Here is a 12,772-nt window from a genome sequence, read left to right as displayed (position 1 = left end):
CATGGCTTTCTAAAGTGATGAGATTTCTGTATTTAACAGTTTTCAAGGTATTATGTTAGGCTATATTCAGCAAATCAGGATGACCTTCTGCTAATCCTCTTACGTTTTGTTACTCATTGCATCTCCATTACATAAAGCCAGAGATTAGAAAATTCAGTATGTGGATTTACTATAAATCATAACTAGAAATCCTCTAACAGTTCTGTGTACATAAAGCAATAAGTCTGCTTTGTCAGGTGCATTCCACATAGATTTCTAAGCCATTTGCATTCATTTATTTTAATAGTTCTGTGATAACTCTTCAGAGGATAAGTTCTCTTGCTTAGAAGCTCAGAAATTATTCTTATCTTTACTAGAAAATCTGTGGATCATTACAGGCATCTTTTTACTTTAGCTTCATTGTAACTTAGCATCACTACTCGTATCCTATTAGCAGTAACTAATAAAGTTTTTGGAGAATGGCTTTATCTTCTATTTCTATGTATTTAAAATTTACAAATTAATAGGTTGTTCTTAATTAAGACAGCTTCCTGCCAAGCAAAGCATTGAAGGTCAGACATTAATATTAAATACCAGAACAAAATGGTGCATCTTGCAACATACCTGACATGGATTTCTGTAGCAAGAACTCCAGCCTGCATTGTACACTGAACTCAGAATATTCCTGATTCTAAAAGGCATTCAGGAAACGGCACTGCTGTGGATTGTTTAGTAAGGTTGTATATAAACTCCCATCTTTCTTAGTATTCTGTGTATTAAGTATATATTATCAAGTATATGGGCTTTGCAGTAAAAAGCAGTATACAATTCTTACTCTTCTCATAAGCTTTATGGGCTCCTGCAGTGACATCTTGAGGTTGAGTAAGGCGATAAGGCAAAACCTGACATGTATTGGACAATATTGACACTCTGCTTTTAGGATTGGGTGTTAGGAATAAAACAGAGAACAATCCAGAGACTAAGCAGTAGATTCAAGGGATGAGGTTGGAATAGTAATTAAAAGTGAAAAGGATGTTATCATGGTTGTTATCAGGGTTGTCAGCAGTTAAAGGAGGTTATCTTCTAGTGGATTTGTTAATAAAATTGAGGCCAGAAAGGCATCTTTTGAGAAGATCGGTTATAGACCGCTGATGTGTTAAGAACTTTGCATAAATCCTCAGCTCTCTGTGACCAGTTAATGTATGAATCCTCCTGTTTGTCTCTGAGAGCTGCAGAACACCTCATATCTATTTCCAGTTAAGTACACCTAGTTATACCACCACAAAAAGATTCCCATTTAAGAATTAGGACAGGTTAGAAACTTATTTTGGAAATGCAACTGTTATGTCTACATCATGGTGCAGATGCTACCACTAGGAGCAGAGCTGAAAGGAGTTGGGCATGTCATTGCAACACTGGCAAAAATATGCTTAGACACTTGTGCACTTCTTTCCACAACCCAGCATGTGGCTTCGAGCTCTAGGATTCACGCCTAATGCTTACTATGTTAAACTATGTTTAAATTCATTTATTTTCTTGCTTGAAAGAAAGGATAGTGATTTGACTTACATGAGGTGACTTCACTACAATATATAAATGCAGAGTGTGACATCATAACCATGACATGTACAGATTTTTGTTACTGTACAGAATAACTTACAGCTTGTGCCATGACTTTGCAGAACCCACACACTGTCTATATTAGCTATAAACACGTGCCCATGAAATCTATACTCCTCCTAACATTTCATACATCCTTATTAGTTTGTTTTTAAAAAATAAAAAGTAATTTTTAGTAAAGTTGGTGTAAAACCCACTGCTTCTAAAGTAAGTACGCCTTATGGCTTGAAGTAGTAACTTGCAAGGCCACTCGTCATGTCCCTGTGAGTTTGCCATTGCAAACATGGCCTTCCATTTGCCTATTTTTGATCATCAACCCCTAGAGTCACAGGTGGCTGCTCCATAGCAGAGAAGACTGAAAGTTAATTATAGCCTGGCAGTTGCTGCCCTTTTTTTTAAACAGGAAAGTTGACACTGTACTACTGGCTGGTTCTGTGGAGTCAAACCTGGGCTAAGTACGCGGTGCTGTGACGTAGCTGCAGGGCTTCTCAACATAAATGCAGCTGATAGAACTCAATCCAGAGTTGACAAAAGAAGGCCTATCTCCAAGGAAGCATGTGCTGCAGTCTGTCCCTAATGTTCCTGAGATTTACTGATCCTCGTTACATCTGTGAATACAATAATTCAGTCTGCTATCATCCAAAACACAAGTTTCTAGCTGGATGCAGCAATACCACCAAGCATTGACTGTTGGTACAACCTGCCAGACACTTATATCAAACTGCCTTTTGCAAAGAACATGAAAAATCCACTCTGGCTCTAACAGCACCACAAACAATGTGCATTCTAGTATAGTTTGGGGGATCCACTGTTCTAGAAACAGCACATCATCTAGTTTAAGTCTAGCTGCCCACACGTCTTACTCAACTCATAGCAGTAAAGGATATACAGGCTTTTAATCAGATAGTGCTAAAACAAAACAAAACAAAAAAAATTAAGTTACGTGAAGAGATCCTGAAAACCAAATGGTAGAACTCCATTAGCTTTTTGATCTGCCTGGAGCCATAACAGAACTACAATTTTTCATTGCCTTACAGCTCTGACCCAAGTCTGGTGCAGCTAATGGAAACGGGAAAAAGCTTTTCTCAGCTGTTTATGAAATGATAAGGCAGAAATTGATAAAAATGATAAGACAGAAAATGATAAGACAGAAAGGTATTTTTCATGTATGGTTATTTGGTATAAAAGTTCTATCCAACTTCACTGCTCATGGCACAAACCCCTTACACTGTATTACACACTTATAAAGGCTGTTGCTTTATTTACCGTGTATCACAAGTATTGTGCCCAAGGCACATGCATGCTTCATTCCAGCAGGTGCTGGCAGGAGACCTTTCACACATACTACATACAACATAGTGTCAAGAATTTGTAAGAGTGAAAATTCAATACTGTTACCAGCTTTGTAACTCAAATAACTCAGAGTCCCTCTGTGTATGAAATTAATTGGGAAAAATTTAATCGTATTTCTCTGCTAGAGTGACAGATAATCCTTACTGTATAAACAATGCTGACATGATGCAGACACTGTTGCTTAAAAGGGGCAATTAATTCCACTGTTCGCTTTGGAGGCTTTCACTGTGATTGTTGTTTGCCTCTTTGAGAGCCTGAGCTTTAAAGAACACTGTGAAAAAGTTGATTTGTTTCATCCCCAGGTAGTTTTCTGCCTGTCTCCCTGGATTTGATGTGTATTTAAATGTCACTTTCCTGCTGGTTCTACCAGCTGGTGAGACAGTGCTCTTTTCTTAGTCTCCTATTATTTGAGGTGAACTAATGAAGAGTGAGCTTTTCTCAAGAGTTTGTCCTTCATCTGCTCCTTTCCTTCAAAATGGCAGTGGATATTGCTTTGAAACACAGCTAATGCCTTCCACTTCCTCTTTAAATACATGCAGCTTTATGCTTTAAACAATTAAGCCTGAGAAGTCATCCAAAGAAGTAATTTGAACTGCTTGAATTTCAGGAGGGAGTGAGAATAAACTTCTTCATTCTCCCTGGAGTCCTCCCTGAGCACTGCTTAGAAATCATGCTGGCAAAACAGATGTGTGGCTCTATCCAGAAGGCACAGTTTAGCCAGTTTTCATAGCATTGTCGTTAATTGCATTGAAGGCCCATCTTACACAGAAAAGAAGAAAAAGGCATCCTGGTGTAAGTTCTGCATAGTCACTAATCACAGCTGCATAAATACACTCTTGTTGGTTAAATTAATAAATAAACCATTCTACATCCATTTTTCTTCCAGGAACAGTTCAGTGAAGTACATACAGTTCTCCTCTTCCTCCTTGATTTCTCACAGTGCCTCTGACAGAGCCACCTGCACCAAGATAATGCTTTGTTTTCCCACACTGCAAACCGTGTGGCCTTACTGACTGAAGAGCAGTACCCTGGGCAAAATATTCAGATAGTCTGACAAGTAAGGGGAAGCTAACAGCTGTTTACAAGAACTGTTTCCATTGTTTAAAGGATAAGAATAATAAAAATAAAGGTCTTATTTACTAGCACTACCCTGCCTACTATGTTCAGTGGAGGTGCTGTCGGGAAGTATAAGCACTTTTAATTTGACTGCATTAAGTAAAGCAGGTTGAGAAAACTGAAAGAGGAATGTTCTAAACCAACACAAATTCTAAATGAAATTTATGTAGCATAAAGTTCACAAGCAGGTAGACATCCAAAAATATTAACCATTACCTTTATGGCTCTGGCTACAAATTGAAAATTCAATTAAATATACGAGATAAGTGGTACTGTTTCTAATAGGCACTCTGACAATTTATAAATAGTTATGTCAACATGTGTAGTAGTTGTGAATGAAACTGGGTATTTAAAGTTAGTGCTATTAAAAGAAAACTGAAAGCCACTTCCTGGTTGAGTGAACTGTAACTTCTTGGTTTAGTCCAGTCAGTAGTTATGTCTGTCTTCTTCTCTGACACAGACAGTTTTATCTCTGACCTGGAATACCAGCCATCAGGTTCAACAGAGAAATGGACTCAACATTCAGCACTCATGTCCAACTCCTATGTGGAAAATCTAGAGGGTGAGTTTGCTTACGGAAATGCTTCAATGTTTAAAATTGGAGCACAAAGGAGAGGGGAAGGTATTTTAATAGTCCTAACATATATAAGTGAAAAGCACTATATAGTACTTAAGTATTGCTAAAATTGGACACCTGTGCATTCTGAAATAGTTGGAAACTTCAGAAGTTGTGAACCAGGTGTACACTCACTCAGTAAAAGCCTCCACCTGAAGTATATATAGCTGCCACAGAACTTCCTGAGTGCTGTAGAATCTAGTACAATAACAGAAGAGGATATGAAAATCTTAACCCAAATACAGCCAAGGTTGTAGAGTGGCCAGATCAGTTAATTCTGAGAAACTTAGAATGTTTCTTCTTGTTTAAAAAAAGATACAACAATGTCAATTTAAATAGATGGAACACAGTGGCATGCACTACCAGTCTAAGTATCAGAAATACGGGTTTCATAAATAGAGTTCTAGTTGAATGCGTACTATATAATTGGGAAAGTTCATCTGGATTTGCTTTAAGGTGCTTTCAGCTTCTTTGCCTCACATATAAACAAGGTAATTATGCACTGTGACTCTTTTAAGTAGTAATGTTAGAAATCGACAAGTGATATATTGGACGTGTTTGTATTTATAGTCATTTTTCTTAAGTGTTTTTCACCTTACTACAAACATGCCTAAAATGCCAAAGAACTGTCCTGTCCCTTTATATATATATATTCCATATATATAAATAAATGGACACACAGTCATGTACATACACCCATATATATGTAACATGTTTCACTTTCCCCATAGATTCTTAAAGGGGAATACCTTAAGCGTATGTTCAATTTAGGTTTGTTAACACTAAAGTAACCTAGGTCTGTTATAGCCTTAATAAAGCTCTTACATGATTAGTGTGTAGACTTACCTTAGATTTGCTCACATAACTAATTTAAAATAAATCACAGCACTGGTCTTTTAACATCTTTCAAAAACTGACTTAGTCCTGCTTTACTTAAATCATCAGAATGTGATCAGTAAGGTAAGTAGCTACAATTCAGAACGGCAAAACTTGCAGAAGGACTCCCTACACTGAGTTGATGTTTCAACATCTTGAAACGGCAAACTGATTAGTAAAATACCAGCTCTGGCTTAGATTATTTCTGTGTTCTAGATAAACTATTCCCTGTGCAATTCAGGATCTAGTAGGTAGAAAATGATTGTTGAAGAAAAGTTCTTGAATGATGGACTCAATGGAATAATAATAAAAAAACAGCATGTATCAAACTTGTCAAGAACATGGTGAGACAGAGGTTGGCAAAACCCAAACGTAGGATTACAAGATGTATGCTTCTGAAAGGGCACACAAATGGAAAACCAGACCCAGAGAGGAACACACTTATTCACAAACGCTAGCATCTGAGAAACACAATTGGGAAGCATGGCATTTTTTAAATTAAAGTAATAGGTATTTCATCTACGAAAGATGATCAGCGAGATGCTAATCCTGTAATGTAAACTAATATTTACACAGGAAAGCGAGAAGAATGGTTCTGTATCTTAAGAATGCTTAGTGTCAAATCCAACAAAAGAACTGTATCAATCACTAGGATGGATGCCAGGCTTAAATTAAGAGTATAGCTTCTGAATTACTCCACTGAACAGGACAGCAACCGTAACTGTAGTGTGCTGCATGAGATCAGACAATGTGCAAAGGCAGGAAACACACGAATGGAATACTTGAGTCATCCTTTATAGATTGGGTAAGTGTGATGAGTGCTTCATGGAGCACTAAAGTCATGAGAGGAACCCACAAGGGGAAACATCTCTTTATTTGGTCCCAAGTAGCGTACAGGAACTAGTTAAAAAATATATATTTCTTCATTTTGTCACAGTTTCAGCATTACAGGCTGCAACAAACTTCAGTAGTCCTTTGAAAGGGGAACTACAGGAAAACGGTAAAACTTAAGAAAAAAATAGATGGTCAAAAGGGTAAAATAGTTGCATGTGGTCTGCAAACTACTTGCAAAGGTTCAGACTAAGTGTACAATTACCAGTTAGAGAGTCTAGAAGCTGTTTCTAAATACCAAAAACAGAAAAGAACATGAAAATTGTTAGGTTAAACTTGAAACCTGACCAACAGATGACAAATCAGGAATTCAGTTTAAAGTAGATAACCATCAACGACCTTAGAAAATATTTTGTGTTGATGTTCACAGCCAAGGAACTTGCGATTCTTATGCCAAAGTGCTTTGAAGGAGGGACTTAATGCAGGATCAGTCTCAAGATGAAGTATCAGAACAAGGGTTTCACAACAGATAGATAAAACAGACAGTGACAATTCACTGCAACCAGATGAAACACCATACAACAGTTCTGGAAGAGTAAGCACCAGTTGAACTATTAACCACAACATATAACCTCTCACTTAACCTGATTTGGAACCAGAGGACTGGAAGCTGATAAATGTCACACTGCTGCTGCTGAGCTATTCAGAATAGTGAAAAACAAAAACTGGCTGAAAAATATCTACAGGAAAACCTCGTGATTAAAGAAAATCAATGTTACTTAAAGAAGTGGAAATTACGGTAAGGGGAGGAGGAAGAAGAAAAAAAACACTGCCCTATTTCTATACACACAGTGACAAGCTCTCTGGACTGTTCTTATTTAAAGCAGTCTTAAATTTAAAAGTGGACAATTCTATGAAAATTTAGTTGTTTTAGAGGGGTGAATAAATGCCAGGAATGAGTATGAAACCAGCAGAGAACAAATACTACTACATAGATAGGGTACGTGCCCACATCTCAATTATGATCCCCTTCTCTCCTCCCTGAGCTCACAAAAGAATTAGGTGCTGTTTCGGTTAAGGTCAACCAGCAAGCTCAAAGATTTGGAACAGAAGTTCCGTTGAATCAGCTAGCTCTCTCCAGCCAGGAAAATGAATGTTGGGAAGATATTAAAAATGAATGGGCAGCTTGGAAAAGCTAACAACAACAACAACAACAAACTTACTGGGAAAGCAAATGAAAAAAGTGTCCAGCAAGTGAAATAACAGACTGATAACAAATAAAAACCACTGATATGGCTACATGTAGTTAATCTTTGGAATTTACTGCCTCACAGTGTTGCGGATGCCAGAATTTTGCACAGACCCGAAAGACCCCTGTGAGAAAAATCCAGATTGGACTGTTCAGCACAAAAGATACTGTCTTAGGAATTCCCTCGGCCAAGCACATTTTGGAGCCTGGTAGAAGCGTCATGATGTTTATTCGCTACTTTTCTCTCTGTCTCTGCTATTGCCCATTACATACCTAGTTTATGATGTGAAATGATTTCCTGATAGTTCTCCTTAGAGGTTTTCAGGTAGTATTTTTGACCTATCAAAACCCAAAATGCTTGGCAACTGCTTATTACAGAGACCTGTAGAAAGGACTGAGTAGATTACCATGCTGATTATAGATCACCAGCTTCCTGCAAGGTAAAGGAGGTCACTTCATTATTACTGGAATGGCCTTTAGGGTTCAGGAATGACTTATGTTTTTCTGTGTTCCTGTACAAAATACATGTCTCTTAGCATTCACAGAAACTGGGGGAATAAGGTATAGAACAAATTAGGAGGATGCTAGTTTTGGACTGACATTTCATTTAAAAAGCAAACACCTTCACTTCTGATGTTAGAACTTCAAACACCTATCTCAGAGTTTATACTACATCTAAGTGTGCTTTTATTCCAATAGGAAATACGTAGTAAGACAGTAGAAGCATGCAAGATGACTCACAAATTATGGCTCAGTCTCACACTGAAAAGGTGACGTTGTAGAATTGATGAAACAAATAAAACAGGAGGAAAAAAACAGGCAATACAAATATATCAAAGCATCAGTTCTTTTTTAGAACTTGTTACTGCAAATTCTTAAAGCTGTTTTTTTTTTGTTGTTGTTATTTATTTATCAAAAAAAACACAACCTATTTTTAGAAATCACCAGCTCTTATGATGTTGTGGTGTTTCATAACACAAGAACCCTGTTCTGTTCAAAGCAGCTAATGCAGATAACTCTTTGTAGGTGAGAATTTCTCCCAGGAAGTTAGTCCATATGGGACACAGGACACATCTCCATTGCAACAGCTGACAAAATTACAACTCATAGCTGTGTGTGTCACTCACTGAACAAATGGCTGAGCTGTTTGACCTAATTCTAGTTTATTTTAATACTCTGGATTGCAAATTGCAACAGTTTAAGGAATCTTTATGAACAGTCTGGTTGTTCATGCAGCTAGCAGCTGGAGCAATAGCTTTATCAGCTGTCCCAATGTAAGTCTTCAGGGAGCAAGAGGCGAGGTCATTTGACTAAAAGTTAAGGGGGAGGCAAGCGGGCAGCAGGGAAGGAGCTTCCAAAGAGTTGTGGTCCAGTTTTTATATCAAGCTCAGTGGCTCAGCTGTCTTTCATGTGTGTAGTCAGCAGGGACTTAAAAAAGCAAACAGAACACTGTGAAATGAAAACAGTGGGAACAAACCGGGAAAACAGAATGTGTGGTTGCTCTTATTTTATAAGCTTGACAGCAAACCCCAAAGTCAGAGCTGGTTATCTTCTACTCTATTCCACTCGTATGGGTGTTAGTATGCTGCTTATTTTTTTTTGAAAGGTTATAGGGGCTGAGCCTCCAGATGACTTTCAAGCTTTTTAGATTCAGCACAGGGAGCCAGAAGCGGGGAACCTTTGCAATACAACATTACAATCTTACCAGTATTTACAGGTCCAATCTAATCTGTCTATAGCAGAAGGTTTTTTCTCACCATGCTAAATTCAGTTCTGCACCATCTATTTTTAACTATCAGTATAAATTTGCCAGGCAGTTTAAACTATGTATAGATAATGGGAAAGAAAAGGATAAATTATTGCAAATAAAGTAATAGCTAAAATTCTGAAATCTGGGGTAACTGCCAAAGAAGTGAATGAAATAGATCCTGGAAAGTTACTAAAATAATTTCCATTTAACAGCTTGATTTAAAATACCTGATTTGCATTTTGATCCTCACCATATTTGACAATCAAGCTTTCAGAATGCAGTTACTGCTTTTGTAGTGGAAGAACTTGCCATATTTCTACACAGATTGTAGCGTTCCACTGCTCTCATTTTTGATCTGATTTAGTCATTATTAAAAGATAAGCAACCAAAATTGTTAGCACATAAAACATCTGATAACACTTTTGATGTTACCCATGCAATTGATCATCTAAAAACAAGTTCAGGTCATCAGTATATACCGAGTACTAAATATTCGCTAGATCTCCAATTATTTGTATGTAAAACGTCTCTGATTCTTTTGGAAGTAGAGGTCTGGGGTGTGGGATTAGTAGTCAAATCACCTGGCATGAACATATCAAACAGGCAAGGGTTTTAGTATGGAATTTAAAAAAAAAATAATAATAAGATGAAAGAGTCAAGGTCCTATTCCCTTCCATTTTAGAACTCATGAGATTGGCTCACCTCATAAAGGGAACAGAACTATAAGCTACACTACAGGAATGAACCTGGCAGACCGTAGAACCTTAACAGCATACCCAAGATCAGTATTGCTCAATCCTGAGCAGGCTTCGCAGCCTTCCTCAATAAACTTATGTTGAAGGAAGAAAGGAAGTTTTATTAAAAAAAAAAAAAAAAGTGCATGTATTTAAAAAGAATAATATATCTTGGTTTCCCAGTTTCTGTTTGCTGACTGAATAGCTTTTGCAGTTAAGTAAAAGGTATATGAAATCTTTCTAGCCATATTTCAAGAACAGCGTGACCCCTACGACCCATAGTTGAGAATAGAAAAGGTGGGATAAAGTAAAGCATTTTGCCACAATTATAGAAAATAAGTTTTCTTTCTGTTATAAAGCACTGTCATTATACTCTGAGCTCTGGCCAGTCTCAGACTGCTGTACTAGACTTCCTCTCCCAATTTGTCACATAAGAACTGGCCAACATGATACAAAATCTGTGTTTATGTTCCTGAATTAAGTCTTCAGTTTTAATCACAGAGCAGTAAATGTTCCGTGGTCATATTGACCCTGTATGGAGGAAAGTTATGCATTCAAATCCTAACTTGTGGATTTCTAATTTAGTCTTCAATATTAATGTTCTCAATCACAAATGAATACAAAGGGGAAAGCACCATATGATTTTTACATTGTCTCATATATTTCTCTGCAGTCTATTACTCTTCTTACCAATTACACGATTTACGTTTCAAACTTTCTTAATTTCTACCATTGCACTGTCAGAAAGACAAGTTAATTATGATAATACTGGTAAACACTGGCTGTCCTTCATAGAAAGCCAAATGCTTCCCATTTTCGATATATCCAGGCATCTCATTAACCCCTGCCTTAAAGCTGGGTGGTACACCTCTTCCTGAGCTACTCCAAAGGGCTTTGAGGCTGCCTGATTCAACATGACTTCTTTACAATGGTAGGGTTTTCTTACGCTGTCCCCTTACAAGCCCATTATCACAGGACTCGTGGAACAGCCTTGTCCCCATGACTCCAACCCGGCAGTCAGGCTGCCGTGCTGTGGGTTAGCACACTTTGATCTTGGCTGCCAATTTCTGCAGTCTGCACTTTCTTTGAAGCATTTCTACCATCATCTGTACATAACATAAAACAACCTACAGAATTCTGGAGTCCGCTTCCCCTGGCCATTTGTTGCCTGCAGATAAATCTCTGTTGGTCACAGGCTAAAAAATGTTGCCAAAAAAAGGTTCTGTAACATGAAAATACCAAATGCGACAGAGATATCACACTGAGATTAAAAACAAAACAAAAAACCACTACAAACTAACCTGTAACTTTAATATGCTACCTAATGAATTATGCAGAACCTTGGCAAATTAAACATCACATGATCAGCTATTGTTTTCATGATACAATGGGATTTAAGGAAAGCATAATGCTACATGACAACGTGCTATTCACTTAGTAAACACCGTTACATATGGGAACTACAAAATGTTGACCGGTTTGATGTGCTGTTGCCTACTACTGATACATATCTCTAAAATATATCAAAACGTAAAGGAAGTAAGAGTCTAATACTTTCAAAACAAATACGGGATTTAGCTATGTTGCTTTTTATTGTACCAGTCATCACAGTTTTAATAGTACTGAATAGCTGCAGTGCTGGATTTGCACAAAGCAGCCTGTTCAGCAGCATGCAGCAGATAATTGTTAGGGGTCCCACAGAGCAAGCCAGTGAGTACCTTACAGAAATTGAGGGAGCACAGTACTTAAGCAAAAATCTAATTTTTACTTAGAGGGAAAAATAAAAAATAATTAAAAAATAATAATTTTTTAAAGCTGTTGAATTATGCATTATTTTGGTAAAATAAAAAATATTTGGAAAAGCATCCTACCTGCAGTCACACAATTTTCAGTGGCATAGTGCCAGTTAAAGTTATTTGAACAAAAAATTTTTTAAGCTTAGCAAATTGCAGTCTTGCAATGCTCAAGAGAATTTGTTAGTACATAGGTCATCTGGACTATTTTAACCTTTGGGCTACCATAGTGTGTATTTTTAAGCAAACTTTCCTTGCACTCATGCAAGAGAATACCATTGTCATTGATCGACTGTTAGATAACAAACACCTCCTCTGTGATTACATACGGATATATGACATAAGGTGTTCTTAAAGCTTTCATGAATAAAGCACACAGACAGAGCCTGTCTACAGAAGCCAGATTTCGTACACATTCCACATACTGCAGAGCATTCACAATATCTTGAGCTTTTTAATAAAAGCAATTTACTAGCAAAGAACAGTATCTTAGTTACATGAGGAGTGGCCCTTATTCAACACAAGGATCCCATTCTGTGCATGCTTACAGAACATCCAAACAAATTCACAACAGGGGCTTTTCTTCTACTACTGTCATTTGGCATATTCAAAGTCTTGCTGAATAAGAGATACTCCACACGTACTGTGACACACACAGAATTGATCTGAACATTAGACAATCTTAATTCTTGACTGTAGAAAAGCTAATGGATGACTAAGGAAGATTTTGTTACTGAAGTGTTAGAAACATGAGAATACTGAATAAGAATACTGAATAAGATTAAGAAGACTGGCCAATTAAATAAGTATGTAGTATTTAAAAACAAAACAAAGCACATTCTATTAACTCAAGTC

At 37.2% G+C, this 12,772-nt stretch overlaps 1 protein-coding gene across 2 annotated transcripts in view; it reads left to right on the top strand.

Moving 5' to 3' along the window:
• NFATC3 (nuclear factor of activated T cells 3) overlaps positions 1-12,772 on the top strand; it is a 65,936-nt gene that overhangs the window by 49,429 nt on the left and 3,735 nt on the right. The window contains exon 10 of one of the 2 annotated variants that reach the window (XM_035337101.1): positions 4,529-4,630. The exons of the other annotated variant lie outside the window; for it this stretch is intronic. Coding sequence (XP_035192992.1) covers positions 4,529-4,630 — 102 coding nt within the window. The remainder of the gene's footprint in view (positions 1-4,528; positions 4,631-12,772) is intronic. 2 annotated transcript variants of the gene reach the window in all.

Source organism: Oxyura jamaicensis, chromosome 11 (assembly GCF_011077185.1).
Source record: "Oxyura jamaicensis isolate SHBP4307 breed ruddy duck chromosome 11, BPBGC_Ojam_1.0, whole genome shotgun sequence".
Taxonomy (NCBI): domain Eukaryota; kingdom Metazoa; phylum Chordata; class Aves; order Anseriformes; family Anatidae; genus Oxyura; species Oxyura jamaicensis.
The sequence above is the reverse complement of the archived record's forward strand: the minus strand, read 5'-3'. Positions and strand labels throughout refer to the sequence as shown.